Source organism: Oreochromis niloticus, linkage group LG11 (genome assembly GCF_001858045.2).
Source record: "Oreochromis niloticus isolate F11D_XX linkage group LG11, O_niloticus_UMD_NMBU, whole genome shotgun sequence".
Lineage (NCBI taxonomy): Eukaryota > Metazoa > Chordata > Actinopteri > Cichliformes > Cichlidae > Oreochromis > Oreochromis niloticus.
The window spans coordinates 19,771,125-19,788,356 of NC_031976.2; the positions used below are offsets into that span (position 1 = coordinate 19,771,125).

At 41.5% G+C, this 17,232-nt stretch overlaps 1 protein-coding gene across 1 annotated transcript; it reads right to left on the reverse strand.

The window, feature by feature from the left end:
• Window positions 1-668: 668 nt before the first annotated feature.
• On the reverse strand, window positions 669-4,705 carry frrs1l (ferric-chelate reductase 1-like). The gene is made up of 6 exons (XM_003450924.5): window positions 4,548-4,705; window positions 4,108-4,332; window positions 3,668-3,752; window positions 3,264-3,402; window positions 1,783-2,029; window positions 669-1,695 (listed from the first exon to the last, which is right to left on the reverse strand). The coding sequence occupies exons 1-6, from the start codon at window positions 4,624-4,626 to the stop codon at window positions 1,523-1,525; spliced, it is 948 nt and encodes a 315-aa protein (XP_003450972.2). The 5' UTR covers window positions 4,627-4,705; the 3' UTR covers window positions 669-1,522.
• Window positions 4,706-17,232: the final 12,527 nt, after the last annotated feature.

The following is a 17,232-nucleotide window of genomic DNA, read 5'->3' on the forward strand; positions in this document are numbered from 1 at the left end:
AACGCTTGCAGCTTCTGCCCTTTATGGTGGTGCAGTAATCAACATTGTCAACCCATTGCCCAGAAAGGTCTGGGTTTGAATCTTATGATAGTGTGGGGTCTTTCTGTTCAAAAGCTGCATATTCTCCCTGTGCCCGTCAGGTTCCTCCCATGGTAGGCATGCATGTTAGGTTAACTGGTAAGAAAAACAAAACAAAACAAAACAGCCATGTATAAATTTACAATGGTTTTTATATGAATACCATTGCATTTGCACATTCATTTACTTTTTTATGAAAATTTCCACAACCCTTATTTTTCCCACTGCCCATTTCATCTGCTTGTTACAATGTATGTGTAAAAGTTGGTGTGTTTTTTGTTGGTTTGTTATTTTCTGTGCTTTCTTGTGTATTTTATCTTCCGCCCAGCCTCTCACGAGTGTGAATGTATGAGTAATTTGCACATTTTATCAGGCTGCACATCATACTACATGCCTCTGAGGTCTGTGACTTCAGAGGTAGCCACTGCTCAAAATCTAATTATGTTACATTCTATTAAAGTCATGCCCTTTGGCTTTATACTTCCAGAGTGAGAAGGCAGTCTCTGCATTCACTACAGCATCTGTATTTTGTATAGACTGTGTTCTTAGCAATAAGCACAGCAGCGACAGATGTTTCAGTGGGAGACATCTTAACATATTCAACCATTTTTAATACACTTCAAAAGCTACAACAGCAACCCAGGGGAGAAAAAAATATTAGTCCATATCAAAGCAAAATGTTTCTGTTAACCGTGTTATTGCTTGAACAGGCAATAGCAGTAACTCTTCTCATCAGTCTTGCTGTGAGTCACAGTGTCACAGTACTGATAAACAAAGCAGTTACTGTGGTTAGGAAGTGAGATGATGAAATCAGACAAGGATGTAAAAAAAAAGTTTATGAAAATCTTTTACATAGTAGATGCACTCGGTTGTTCCTGAAACCCTGCACTCCATATTTCTAACACCAGCAAACAACATTTTTATTTTATTTTTTTAAGGCTAAGATCCACAGAAACGTAGCAGGGTGAGGAGACGGGAAGCATTTGTGAGAGCTGTTTTATTTTTCTTTCATCCTCAGAAACCCGTTGTTTTGGCAAAGTTCGACATTAGTCACCAGTGCACGGTGGGTGTCTGAAACCATTCCCAGATTTTCCAGTGCATGCAGGGTTTCAAAGTCATGTGAGATGTATTTGTTGGAATGGAGTCCTCGTATTTTTTTTTTATATAACTGGAAGCTATCATTAACACTGAAAATGACTGGCCTATTTTAAACTACTACTACTCTGCCCTCTTGTCTAATACTCAGATCAGCACATGTCACCTCTAGAGTGTTGCTTTAATACTTCAAGATGCTGTGTGTGAGTAATGAATATATAGTCAGTCTTTCATGTTCAATATATCTAACACAGTCTGTGCAAAGAGGGCACTTGTATGTGGCATCAGATAAAGATTTAAACTTTTTTTTTATTGCTGCTTCATCTTCTCTCTGCTGTGCTGTGCTTCATTATGGCGTCCCCATCAGCAGGTAGAAGGTGAGAGCTACTATGAGCAGTAAGCAGAGGGGAGAATTAAATGTCTGATAAGCTGTGGAGGGCATGAAGATGTCCACGTACTTATAGATGCTGATCATGTGCTCGCTGACTGGAGGACTGTCGATGTCGTGCCTCGTGATGGAACCTGTTGGACAGGTAAGATGAAGGAGATGTCACGGGCAAGGGCTAAAAACATGGGCAGTGTAATCTGATATATAGACTCTTCACTCACCTTGAATAGCAGGTCCCCATGCAAACAGGTAGTACCACGAGAGGTGCAAGTCCACAAGCGTTTCCTCTCTAGGGACGTATAACGGTCGCTTGAAACGGCAGGTGACGCGATTGTTCTCAAATATGCCCTCTTCGTCTCGAGCCGGATTCCTCTTGATCTCCTTGGCCCACTGGCCGACGTTGTAGAAGTGATGTATCCGCACGCGCCCGTTATCATCATGCACGCAGGCCATAACGTCGTCTCCTCCCTGAGGAGACAAAGAGTGTTATTTACAAAATGTGCATAAATTTAGTTCTTGAAAAAAGTGACCATTCTGATACAGTCAAGGTAAAATATACACTTCCAGGCCAGTTAATTAATAAAACAAATACCCATGAGCCAGTCACATGACTCAGTGCATTTAAACATTTAAGATATTAAGATGACCTTCTGAAGTTCAAAGTGAGCATCAGAATTGGGAAGAAAAGTGATTTAAGTGACTTTGAACTTGGTTGCTGGTGCCAGACAGACTAATCTGAGTATTTCAGAAACTGCTGATCTGCTGGGATTTTCCCACGTAACCATCTCTAGGTTTTCCAAAGAATTGCTTGAAAAAAAAATATCTAATGAGCAGCAATTCTTGAGATTGTTGCTGAACATATGCATCCCTTTATTACCACACTGTACCTATCCTCTCATGGCTGCCTCCAGCAGGATAACACAACATGTCTTAAAGCTCAAATCGTGTCAAACTGGTTTTTTGAACATGACGAGTTCACTGTAGTTAAAGGGCCTCCATAGTCACCAGATTTCAATCTAATGGAGCTCCTTTGGGATATGGTGGAATAGGAGATTCCCATCACAAGCTGCACCTACTGAAGTGGCCAGTGAGTCTAAATACAGTAACTGGGACAATTGTCCGCAAAGGTAAGCACCATAAAACTGTTGCGCAAAGACTCTAATGGTTTTCCATATTTTATTTCATTTTATTGTTAAATGCATGTGATGCAATATCATGCTGTTAGTCTTCCCAAAACGTTACATAAATGTTGCTCCAGGACTGTGGTTGCAACATATCAGTCGCACTGCTGTGATGTCAATGTTTTGACCTGGGGGAAAAAACAGCACAAGCTTGGCCTCAATGGATTAAAATGTGAAAGGGTTTACTTTAACCCAAACAATGTTTTTATTGAACAAACTGAATGAGAAATGAATATATGTTTTTTTAAGTTTTTAAAAAAGTGAAACAGAGAGTTTATTGTGGAGGCCTGCTGAGTCACTGAATTTCATATTTAATTGGTTCAATCTCTTACAGTCAAAAAAATTCTTCTTATCCATGGATTTGATGTGGGACTGCTAATTTTTCTGTACCCTGAAGCGATAAAACAAATAAATCATAATTATATGCAAACCAAAAGATACAAACACATGGTTTGCTGTCCCAAACAAGACACAAGACCTGTGTAAGTTTCGGCAGTCAGAGACGTTGCGGAGCTGCTCACCATTTTCTTATCAGATGAGAAACCTACGGCCACCCAGCCATCCGTATCCGCGCTCAGCTCAAACTCCACATCTGTCCCGATGCGACGATAACTCAGAAAGTAGTCACACGTCTCTGCATCACACCCCGGTTTCCCGTACCTGAGTGCAGATAAATAAACGAAAATGTTCACAGTCATTCACTAGAGATAGGATCTCAGCTGGGCAGATAGAGTTCATCTAAACAAATTAGGACACTTTTTAAAAGAAACTGAATCCAGGTTACAAAGAAGAAAGATTAGCTTGCTGAGAGTTCCCATGTTTAGCTCTGGCTCTCTGAAGTCAGGAGCATCTGGGATGAAGAAGCCCCAGGGATTACAGCAACACTCGAGCTCCGTTTTGAGAAAGACAGAGGTGGATCTCTAACCTTATGCAGCCCTTTGTTACTCCACAGTCGCTGACTTTGATCTTGGCAAAGGGGTCGACTGGGGGTGCTGTGGGGAATGGGTAACCTGCAAAACACAGCAAATAAGTAAATGTATAACAGGAATTTTGTTGATTACACACTAAACAGCTGATACCTGTATTCAGTGATGAAGGCCAACTGAGGAGTGGCCATCTGCACTCTGTGTGTGGGTGAGGAGAAGGAAGGGGGTGAGCAACTACCATCGGGGAGCTGGCCTGGGTGCTGAAAGGCCTCATATAGAGGTGACAGGTTGGATGCAAAACAACACTGGCACATATTAACCTTTGTCCTGCCTGTGCTAGGCCCTGTGTGCTTGTGTGTTTCAACTGCTCTGCATGGAAAAAAGCATGCAAACAAAAACACTAGCTGCTCCTCTTTAGTGGATTGAGTGACATCCTCACCATCATCGGACAGATATCTGGACTCCAGAAACTCGGAGGCGAAGGTGCTGTACGAGTCCTTGTGAGGCTCTTGGTGTCCAGGCTCTCCGTGCTCACCGTGGCCGGTCCGGAGTGCTCCCTCATCGGTGGGGCTCGGCGCGACCCCCCACCATCCAGCGTGGATCAGCAGCACCGAAAGCTGCACAAGCCTCCGCAGGAAAATCATGACCAACAAAAAAGGGAACGCTGGTAAAACAAAAAATACAAAAACCAAAAACGGTTAAACCGATCTGGAAGAAAACTGGATGTCCATCACTGTTTGAATTTCTGCATCTTCGCAGGTTTCCTTGCAGCGTCACAAAACCGTCTCCTCATCCTGTTTATTCGCAGGGATGCGAGGGGACACCGCGTCTGATTAGGAGGCTAATCCAGCTCTAAATTACCCAGATTCGTAATCTTACCATCGAATTCAGCTACACGCCCATAATCCTCTTTGAAACCGTAGTCCTGATGGCTTCTAGAGCTCATTAATCTTTTCATAGGCTATTTTTCGGTGTTGGGCCGGATGAATGGTATCGCCCAGCCGCCCTCTCCTCTCGTCTCCTCAGTCAATCACAGTAATGTCCAATGAGCAGACGCTACGTGCTGCTATAACTATCGATCAATTTGAGATTGAACAGCTTTTCCACAACAGCTACCACAGTATTTCACATGTTTGGAGTATAAGATGATGCAATCCAAAAATAATTAGCCTGTAGAGTAAGCTTTTAGCCTCGGCTGCTATCGGAATTTTAGTCCTAGTCACTGACACCAAATATACCACAGAGCTTCTATTGTTCTGACAAATTATGTGTTAAACTGTGTTTATTTATCCAAAACTTGGAAGTAATCTAATCTAACCTAACCTAAAAATTACCAATCATGTTTGCAGTCCTCTCTCCGAAAATTATTTACTAAAGACACGAATTTAAGATGTTCCTTTTATACTGTTTTTCCTCTTGTTTTTAATCTATATCACTCTGCTTGTTATATCTGTGCATATATGCGATGTTTAAAAGGTCCAGATTCTGGTTGCATGTCCACTATGTTCACATGCACTCTCTGGGTGTATTATACGTCATTTCTAAATGTGGTGCTTAATCACTACATGTCTCATCAGCTCTCGTACTCTGCAGTCCAGGTAGCTACATATAAGTGTGCATTTCAAAATCACAGGGATTTTTTAGCTGGGCATGATCGTGGACACCCTGTGAGTAGATATGTGACCTTACATTAACTTATCATAACAAGTACTTTTGCATCCATCCATCCATCCATCCATCCATCCATTTTCTGCCGCGTATCTGAGTCCTGGTTCTACTCCGTGTAATCTTCCTGACACTTCCCCTTGGAGAGGCGACCAGATGGTATCGTATGTCCCAGCTGACTATAGTCAGATCCTACAGTCGGGTACCTCGGCCCACTGAAAAAGAAAAAGAAAAAAAGGCTCTGTCCCGTTTTCTATGTGAGTGCACAAAGTCACAGTCCTGCCACTTGATGGCGACATAAATCCACGATTTGCTATTTATTTGAACTTTTATTTAGTTTCATCATAGAATCATACAGAGCATCTTACACTTTTCTTTGCTGTACTTTATCTACAAATCTGTACAGCTTCAGCTTTATTTAAGGAGCCAGATGAAGAAATTCTGGTAAGTCCCGAACTTAATGTCAAATCGCTGACGTACAAGAAAAAGAAAAAAAAATAAACCCGGAGAATCTGCATCAGATGGGAATTGTAAATGCCCGTAAATCATTCTAAGTGCCTCTAACGCACAAGGGTGACAGCGAAATTTTATGTCCAAACATAAACACTTATCAAAAGTATCTGCAAATCTAAAGTTTATTTTAGAAAAACAAAATGGATAGTATTATTTTAAATTTTTATTAAAAAATAAATCAGCAAGTGTGAGGTTGATAAAATTACCTACATGTAAACACAAGAAAAGACCAAAAAGAGAAAGTCAGTTGAATTTAATACTTCAGTGTTTTGTCAAAAACAAAGCAATGTGTGGAAATCCCTCAGAGTTTAAGATTTTTGGCAGCAACAGCAGGTGAGAGGATTTTACCAATAATGCTGTGAATCTTTGCTGTTCATGTCTGTGTCCTGTGGGTGATGCTGATGTTACACTGTGTAAAAAACTGACTAAAAGTGTAACTAGACTGCAGCGACTGTCAGAGATGTCTGAGTGACATCCACGATTGCACAGCCTGACAGAGTAAAAAACATTTTTCTAAATAAATCAGAACTCCCAAAGTCAGACTGATATTGACTCAAATTTTGTTTCATAGTATGAACCTCCTGTGGGACTATGAACCTTTTAAAAGGTTACTTTTGCAGCCTGATCTTTCATGCATGTTGCAATATGTCTTCGTGCATGTATGCATGCATGCATCTGCAAGCTTATGTCAGGTCCGGGTCTATAGAGCACCACTCATGCATGTAAAGCATGTGCATGTCATACGTGTGCGTACATACTAGAGTGTGTGACCTTTAACCTCTCTGCTCTTCACATCATCTCTCTCTTTGCAGACACAAATCAGCCTGATCAATTGCTTCTCTTGGTCTCAATCCGCCCAATTATCCCTTGTTTATCCTCCTATTATTTCCACCTCTACCTCAGCCCTCTCTCCCTGTCTCTCTCACCCTCTATCTCTCTCTCTCCTTCCCAATTACCATTCCATGTAGGGGGCATTGCTTGCTGGGTAATGAGGGACTCTGGGCATACCAATCTTAGCTTAATAGCCTTAAAGGGCCACTCATTAACACAAACACTTACTCTGACTCTCTCTCTCTCTCTCTCTCTCACACACACACACACACACACACACACGCACACACACACACACACACACACACACACACACGCATGTCCACACTGATCCATACCCGTACATCATCCCGTAGATAGAGATGGAGTGACAGAAGCAGAGAATGAGCGAGGGACTCAATGGAAGCGGTAGAAGAGAGAGGAAGGGAGAATGAGACAGGAGAGGAAGGATATGTGGAGAAGGGGGAGTGGTGTGGGTCTGGTAAATGTCAGTGCTGTGTCTCCTGGGCCTGAGAGATGAGTTAGTGACAGCAGAACAATGGCGGCGGGATCCATTCAGAAACGCAGCTGCTCTGAGTGCATGCCTGGATCTTTCTTCTGCTTAGCTGTCAACCAGCACTTGTAAAGGCATAGCTTTAAATAAGCTCACACTAACAGAAAATAATGCATGAGTGGTCCATTCAGCAGCTGCACACAGCTGTGCATGTGGACACACAAGGTAAGCTCTGCATGTTATGGAGGATCAGCAGCAACGTGAATGGCTAAGTCAGGGCTGTCAGCCAATAAGAGTTTCTGCAGACTGAAAACTGGCCACTGGAACATAAGTCTTGCATCCTTCTTCTTTCCTTCTGTCACCTTATAGCACACATCCTATGGATGGCCAAAACTGATCATATATCTGATATTACAAGTATTGCTCATGTAGTCCAAAGCCAATATAGCATATTTCTCATTTACTATAGAGGTTTTTGTCCAACTGCGGTTTAAAAAGGGTGAGATTTTAGGTTTAAGAGCTATCTTTAATTAGGACAAATACGGGTACTGCAAGTTATTCCTGAGTCTCCCACATACACTAAAGACCCACTTTTCTCCTCTCATGTAGTGGGTTAGAAGCATAAAACTAGTCCCAAAAATCTCAGATGCACACGGTTGTTTATATTAATATTACCTTTATTTAACCAGGAAGTTGCATTCAAATTTCTTTCAAAGAAAAGACTTGGCCAAGGTAGATGCTGTACAAACTCAAAACATTTAAAAAAAAATGCTACACATAAACAACATAAAATGCAGGCAGTACAACATAATATACAATACAAAAAAATGCCAATAACATAAAATATGAATGGCCTCACAAGAAAAACATCTACAGGTTTCATTCACTGCATTCCTTATGAAACTTTCACCAACAGATACAGGCATGTTAATTTATTGCTTTCTGGAAATTATTTTATATCCAAGGTACATAGTAAGTAAACACTGTTTTCCACAGATCTGTCAGAACTTTAGTTACATCAGAGCAACCATTTAGAGGAGCATAAGTAGTAATTGCTGGAATTAGACAACAGGGAAAGGTACCAAGGTTAACAGGAAGTTTACCTAGAATCAGAGAAAAATATATATTTGATGGCCAGCCCATCAAATCACAAAGAATGCAGGGGTGAATGCAGCGATGATTGCGTTTATAATAAAACATTGAGGTGTATGGCTCAGTAAAGCTGAGGCAGAAACATGCATATATCAAACAGTGAATCACCATAATCATCATAGGAAGAAAAGTAGCTCCCCAAGTATTTTTCTTTAAAAAAAAGTATAAGGCAAGAATTATTCCTTCAATTTGATCTTTCTAGAGCATCAATGTGTACATTAAAGAGAAACGTGTCATCTATCCATAGAACTAAACTCTTGCAGATATGTATCCTTTCAATCGATCCACCATCAGATGTCAGATTTGTGGGTGAACTTTTGTGAAGACCAAAAATTTTGTTTGAAATAAAGCCCATTTTCCATCCATCCATTCACTTCCTCTTATCCTTTTTCAGGGTCTCGGGGGCACTGGAGCCTATCCCAGCTGTGTTAGGGCGAGAGGCAGGGTACACCCTGGACAGGTCGCCAGTCTGTCGCAGGGCTAACACACAGACAGAGACAACCATTCACGCTCACATTCACTCCCGCATTCACACCTATGGGCAATTTAGAGTTTCCAATTAACCTATCCCCACTAAGTGCATGTCTTTGGACTGCGGGAGGAAGCCGGAGTACCCGGGGAGAACCCACGCAAACACGGGGAGAACATGCAAACTCCACACAGAAAGACCCTGGCCTGAGGCAGCATGTGTGAATATGACAATATCATCAGCATAAAGATGTATTTTGGCTGAAATATACTTACTCAGATCATTTGTTTAAATCAGATTTATGGCCCTCTGCATATACAGACTGTTTTTGATATCTAAGATGATTTCAGAATTACTTCACAGCCTTAAGACCAAAACCAGCATTAGTAAGTTTTTTAATCAACACTTCATTATCCACAAATAAGGCAACATGATGTCCTGTCCGGGACACCTATGAGATCATTTGTCACAGCTCTAGCAGTAGTAATGGTTTGTGCCCAATCCTGAAACCAGGAATCAATTATGATACTACCAGATCAAAACTGTTTTAACTGCAAAATTACCCCAGATTAAAGGATTTTTGCCAATACCTTGGAGACGGAATGGAAGTTGTTCAACACTGCTGAATCTCCACCTCAAACAGCATTGGCTTCATGTGACAAATGAAAGAAGCATCGGCATTCACAGTCTGGCTGGGATGTGAAGTTCTAAATTGAGGAAATGCTTTAAAAAACTGCGTGAGAGAGAAAATAAAGTAACCAGGTATCCTTTCATTGAAGTCTGCCTCATCTTTGCCTTTTAACTATATCTCACCTCTGCGGCTATTAGTTTTATAGGTAAAGTAAAATAATAGAGGCATCCTTTTATTCCCTCATGCAGCAGCAGCAGTAAACCTGCAGGAGGTTTTTTTTTTTTTTTACTTATTTGGGGGTCTGAATTGAATATCATTCTCTCATTCTCCACCCAGCAGGAGCTAGATCACTTATCGACTCGAGTCTGTTTATAACACCAAGCTATTACTTCTGTCTCTACCTTTCCATCTCACACACACAAACAGTCATAAAGCAGGACTGTGTTCTAGCTGCAGGGATTAATTTAGGAGTTGTCAGAAATCACTTTACTCACAGAGGACAGTAAGCACTATTGGCATGCCTGTTCTGCAGGCTGACTGCACCCCAACCTCCTTCACACCTTCAAAGATACTAAAAAGATATCAATTTTTACCAGTGGTGTGTTTATTGCACTTACTGGGAAACTGTCTGTAACACAGTGTAAGAACAAAAGCATGACTGTCTGGCTTATTTGCATACATTGTTTGGTTTGTGCTGTTTGTCTGTTGGGTTCTCTGTGTGTACCAGAGGCTGAACGGTTCCATTGTCCTGATGAAATGTTTGCATTAGCGCTAAGGAGGCGCAGATGAGACATCGATCAGTGCTCATTAAACACCTCCAACTGTGGTGACACACACAAACCCAGTGGTGCATATTTATATTCACATACTGAGCCTCTTGCATAGATACAGCTAACAAACAGAAAAAAGTATTTGAGCTCATTCAAGCTTCATACATTGGTCTCTTCTCATGCGATTGACTCTCAAAGCTGCTATTGACCGTTGACTTAAAATGCTTGTTGTCAGTAGACTTATCCATTAAGCTGTAACACCGCTCTCTCCCCATATAGACATGACGACTGGCTGGGGCCTTAAGCAGTGATTATGGTGTTGGCAGTGGGAGCTGGGGGCTGTACTGTCATTAGTCTGGTTAATCAGAGCCTTGCTCCAGGTTAAGCTCCGCAGCCTCAAGAGACAGGCTGATGAGCTGAGAGCCGTGCCCAGCCTACAGTTCTTGGTTCTGGGCTCCGGCGGCTCCCCTGGCCCCTGCCTGCTCCAGCCAGTAATCTATAACTCTCCCCTGGAGCAATGGATGGAAGCTCAGCCTTCTGGACAACACTGACACACCATGCATGGTAATGAGACACACAGAATGACACACTGTCACACACACACCTGTTCGCACACACCCACACTTACCACTGATGCAGTGTTAAGGATCATCGCTGAGTTTCTATGAGTTTGTTCTGCTTGGCCTCTAAGAGCAAGATTACAGACTCAATAACACTCAGGGAAAAAAACAAGCAGGTCCTCGTGACCTTGACTTAATGACCGATTTGATATGACTTCTAAATGCTTTACTACCAATGTCTATAGGGACCAGTAGTAACCAGCTCAGCAGAATGAGTGTATAATGACCACAGGGACTGCTGATTTTCAAACAGCAACTACCCAGACGCACACACACAAATACTCAAATAAATTCCCATGAGGTGAAATGGGTTTCAGCTAAGCTGAGACCCTCCAGGGAGTGGTGTATCTGAACCAGGCTTGCCATTGGCCCGCCTCCTCTATTCCAGCATCCCCTGTGAGCTCATTAGCCCCAATCATAACCACTTCCCTGTGTTACTTTGCACACTCCATCCATCGCCTTCTTGCCACACACAAATTGCGCTTTCCATCAGAAATGGACGGAGAGTGTGAGTTTGTAACAGCAGGAGTACGTGTGTGTGTGTGTGTGTGTGTGTATGTGTATGTGTGTGTGTGTGTGTGTGTGTGCATGTGTGCGCTAAAAGGACAAGGAAGGTCGGAGAGCCCCGAGAGCCTTCAACATCTCCCCGTGGAGTTTGCACACCCTATGGAGCAGAGAGAAGTAGGCGGGAAAAGAGACAACCAGGTAGAAGGAGGTTAAGAAGTGTGTTTTCAGGTGATAAAGTGGATGACCAGGTTTCACATCAGGGACCCCGTTCTGCTCTTTTTTGCTGTGTGACCCAGATGGGTGGTGAGGGAGACAAAGAGGAAGGAGGGGGAGGCAGGGAGAGATAAAGAAAGAGGGTATTCATTTAAAAAATGAGCATGCAATACAGATACAGGAGGGACCCAAGAGAACCACAGAATGGGATGAGACAACAAAGAGGCCCATCATCAGTTTAGTGAATAGATGTGTCTGTCTATCTATCCCTTTTATGTCCCTCTGCTTTCTTTTTCTTTTTTTTTTACCATCTCATCCGCTCTTAATCAGCTTCTCATTGTGCTATTAGCCGAACCTGTAGTCTTAATCAGAGGCTTGGCACAGACACCATCACTATCCGCTGCCCTTCTCACACGCGCACAAGCACTAAATAAACAGATTTTAATGTGACACCAATCATGTCATCTACTCAATGAGCCCTCCTCCCTTTCCCTTTTGTAGCCCACACCCCAAACATAACACATGGGAAGCTCAGGTGCCCGATCCATCAGTCAGCCAACACACTCGCACTATAAAAATGTGTGTGTTTGTGTGTCTTTTGATGCTGCTGTATCCCAAAGGGAGGGAGGATGATTTTAACTGGGTAACCCGAATCACCTCCTATCCCAAATCCCTTGCGCATGAATACTGTACACACACACACACACACACACACACACACACACACACACACACACACACACACACACACACACGTCTGCATACTCTGTCTCTTATGCATGTCAGTGAGTGTGTATTGATAATGGCCATTAGCATATTTATGATCATTGCCAGCCTCTTATTGTTTGCTCGCTCCATTAATCTTCATCTGCTGCCTGCCGACTGACAGCTCAATCTCACAGGCCATCGCTGGGCAGACATACACACACACTAATGCAGACACACATGCTCAAAATCCACAGTTGTACATAAGGCATACTTGCATCAACAACTGAGTGGTTTGTCTCACACATACATACACACATTATGGCAGCCAGCATGATTGACATTCACCCCTGCGAGTGTAATCACCGGAGGTTATCCTCCCCAGCTGCGCGGGGGTCTGCTCAGCTTCTCGTGCGCAGTGCCGAGGCGTCATACCTGCACGCTGACAGTTCCTTTTGGGGCATAGGTGAGTGATGGCGCCCTTTGATGAGAGTCCACCAACCCCACCTCTATCAATACACCACCCACACCCATCTAAAAAAATACCCTTTGTCTTTTCTAGCTCTCCATCACTCGTGATAATCAAACACCTGCGCGAAACTGAGACTGTAAAGAAAAAAAACACACTTTCCGAGTGAAATTAACAAAAGCGCATGCAGGTTAAGAGTTAGTAAACTGTGCTCCGGTAGTGCGTATATGTGTCTTTAATGCAGTGACAGTCTTTGCTTGCGTGCATGCAAGCAGCCATCGCTGTATTGCGCACTCAAATGTTAATGTGTTTGTTTAGAGCCAGTATGACTGACTGACTCACAGCTGATTACTGGGTGAATGAGTGCTGGAAGCGAGCCAAGTTCAATGGGAGGTCTGTTCTCCTGTTGCCTCTTCCTTTTTCTTCTCTCCGCTCTCCCCCACTCCCCCTTTCTCCTCCTCCTGCATCACCCTGCTGCTCCAGGAAGAGCAACCTGGGAGCCAGGATGTGTGTGTGTGTGTATTTGTGTGTGTTAAGGCATATACTTACCTTGGGTATAAATTTAACATCAAAGATGAGTTAAAGCAGGAAGTTCATGATATAAATAAAGCTGTTTGTGCAAGAGCTGCTTGATCGATCGCTGCTCAGGCAACATTTAGCAGGTTGACCCGTCTTAAAGGAATAGTTCAACAATTATTTTTTAAGAGTTTGATGAAACACTTGATCTAAATTTCATATTTATGCATTGACTATGAATCTGGACTCAAAAGACAACTGGATTTCATGTAATACTGAGTTAAGGTAGGGATGCTGTTTTGTTTTGTATCCGTCCTGCCAAAGTCATTTTGAGTTTGCGAGGAAGCTCCTGCACCTTTTCTGTCAAAGATGCACACAACAGCCAGTTACTAAATGAAATCTCCATTAAATCCTGATGAGAACTGGAAAACCTCTTGTTTTTGTAATAGTTTAGTAAAAGTCTGTGGAAACAGAATTCAGTGGACAGACACCGACTTTCCTTTTAAAATTAGGCTTAAACTTTCCTTTTTGATAAAGCTTAGAAACAGAACTGAATCAGGGGACTTTGAAGCCATCCTGTAGGTCCAGGCTGCTGGGGGAGCTCCCAAAACACCTTCACCTATTTTACCCCACTCCTGGTGGGCTACAAAGACTGTAAGCTGGTGATATCAGGTATCCTGATTCATAGTAAGTGGCCATTCTGAGCCTTTTAGGAGATGAGATGTGGGCCAGTGTCACTTCCAGCAAAACTTTAATATACAGACAGCACACACATTACTATTAAATATTATCATTAACTTACACTGTGTGGTTTTCTTCCTTACTGTGTTATCTAGCTTTTTTTTTCTAACTAAACTTTTACTCATAACTTTACATCTGAAACAAGACTCCCAAGATTTTATTGATAACCCTCCCCTGAACTGGGAAATCATTGATGTTGGAAATCTATGGACTCATTTGTCTTTAAGCAATAAGATGTTTCAAACCACAATATACAGGATAGAACAAGTTATAACGCTTTTTTTTCTCCTGTAGTCATAAAGCTATTTTTATAGAGCCTATCTATAATATTTCACTAGCAGAGATTATATAAGTTTTATTGTGAGCTCCCACAGAAAGAAGAGTTTTATGGAGCGTCAATAAATCATTCCCTTCATTTGTGATATCAGCTTCTAAGACTGTTTGCCAGTGTGTGAGTGTACGAGTTGCACGGTGTTAACATTTACGGTGTGTAAGCTAATATATTTGAGTACTTTATGGAAGTAGTAAAGTATGAAATACATAATTTGTTAACATGTACCATGTAAAACAGCTCTTAAAGATGAGCTGTGAATACAAATGCTGCTTTTCTTTTGTTAAGGCACATTCTATCATTTATGAGCAAGGAAGCTTTTTTTTTCTGCTTGCAGTAAAACTCCTGCGCCTGGAGCAAAATGCAAAAATATTTAGAGCTACAAGAAAGGCTGAGCTATATTAAATGTTTGTGTCTTCGTGCATCAGAGAAAGCTGAATGAAATATCCTGTTGTGCTTTTGCTTTGATTATGGATGCTCTTTCTGCAGATGCCTGATTTAAAAAAAAAAAAAAAGCCAGACTGAACCCAATAAACCTTTTTTTCATCACGCCACCTCTTTTTTTCCTTTTTAAAAAACTAATATTACATTTTCTAACAAATCTATTGAATGTGTAGCAGTACTCTACAAACATCAATTACAAATTCTTATTACATATTTCAGTGTGGTATTTGCAGTATTTTCACTGAATGTTGCACAATGGACTTTTACTGTGCAGTTTTTCAGTTTTTTCCTGTCTTCACATGCGATTCTGTGACCCTCACATTCTGTGTGAGCTCACCTCTTTCAGCTGCCTTTCTTAACTATTTCTATTCTATTAATCGGGGATGCTCAAACTTTTCCGAGGACACAGTTGTAACACCTAAAAGCATCTTCTAATCATTTGTGGTCTGATATGCTGATGGTGGTATAGTATGTATTCTAAACGTTTTTAAACTCTCAGAGGTATGCTCATCAGCAACTTTATTAGGTACACCTGTTCAACTGTTCAAAAATGAAAATATGTAATCACTCGATCACATGGCAGCGACTTGATGCGTTTAAGACTGTAGACGGGATCGAGACAGTTCAAACCGAGCATCAGAATAAGGAAGAAAGGTGAGGTTAGTAAGTAAGTAATGTGACATGGCTATTGGTGTTAGACAGCCTGGTCTGAGCCATCTCCAGGATAGGATCCCAAGTTGTTTTTTGTTTTTTTTGTTGTTGTTGTTGTTTTTTGAGAATGCTCTCAAAAAAAGAAGATGAGTGTCAGTTCTTTGGGCAAAAAAGTCTTGCTGATGGCAGAGATCAGAGGAGAAGCAGATAGGAAGACAAACAGCATCCCAAATAATCACTTGTTATAATCAAAGTATGCAGAACAGCATCTCTGAATGCACAACATGCTGAAACTTGAAGCAAACGGGCTACAGCAGCATAAGACTGCATGCAGGCTCACCAGAAAATTGGAAAAACAGAAAATCAGAAAATGTTGGCTCATCTGATGAGTTTACATGGGTCAGAATTTGGTATAAGTGACATGAAAGCATGGGTCCATCCTGGCTTATATCAGCGGTCCAGGCTGCTAGTGGTTTGGCAGATATTTTCTTGGCACACTTTGGGCCACTTAGTACCAACTAAGCCTCATCTGAACAACACAACTTAGCTGAGTATTGCAGGTGACCATGTCCATGCCTTTATGACCACATTTTACCCATCTTCTGATGGCTGCTTCCAGCAGGATAACACACCATATCACAAAACTCAAATAATCTCAAACTGGTTCTTGAACAATGAGTTCACTGTACTCAAATGTGCTCCGCAGTCACCAGATCTCAATCCCATAGAACATCTTTGGGATGTGGTGAAACAGGAGATTCACATCACAGATGTGCAGCTGATGAATCTGCAGCAACTGTGTGATGCTATCATGTCAAGATGGACCAAAATCTCTATGTTTTCAACACCTTGTTGAATCTGTGGAATGAACAAATAATGCAGTTCTGAATGAAAAAGAGGTATTACTGGCAGGGTGTATCTAATAAAACTTTTTACTCATGTAAAGTTAATGTAGTTGGGGTTAAAAGAAACTAAACATCCCAGATTTCACTCTGGGATTTTGATATTCTCTTTTTTGCATTAATAAATATCATCACATCTCACTTGGACATCACTCTCACTCACAGAGGTTTTAATTATAATTCATTTTACCTCACGATTAGCAGAATACAGCAACTTTTCATACATCTAGGAACTGCTACACCCAAAGAGTGATATCTTTAACCTATGTGAAGGGTCTTCTTTCACAGAAATAAACCCTGACACCCAAGAGTCCCCACAAAAGAAACTCCCACTGAAATGTTAAATAACATTAAAATGTTTGATTGTAATGTCATGCACGTTTTACCATGATTTATACTTTTCTGGTTAAACTTTAAGCACGTGGTAAATTAAAATGTTTTGGCAAAACTGTTTTAAGGTGCTGCATGACTGATGAAGTCAGACACCGGAGTTGTGAAAGTTGCTGATGGACTTGCTTTTGCTTAAATGCCAAAAGAGTAATTTAAAGGTCTTAATATAGAGTTTTTAAATAAAGTCTTTTTCATATTCTTGCTCTCTGATTTCTGTGGAATTTGGTTTGATCTCTTGATATTACTTAATTGGATCCTTAACCTACACCACACACATCTGAGCACTATCCAGTAATTCCATTATGTTTATATCCCATGCCCATGACCTGGTTATTGTGCAGGAGGAAGAGTTCAGATTGATGTGTTACTGTAACGCTAACTGTGTTTCTTTCATCATCAGCTTCACTTGGCCTGTGATTAACTCCTAATCAAGAGGCTTGATTAAAAGTGGGAGTAAAAATATTCCATACATATTTTAATACTCCACTAACAAGGAAGCCAGCTCCCAAACTGCCAACAAAATAGATATACACCCATAACACGCACGCACT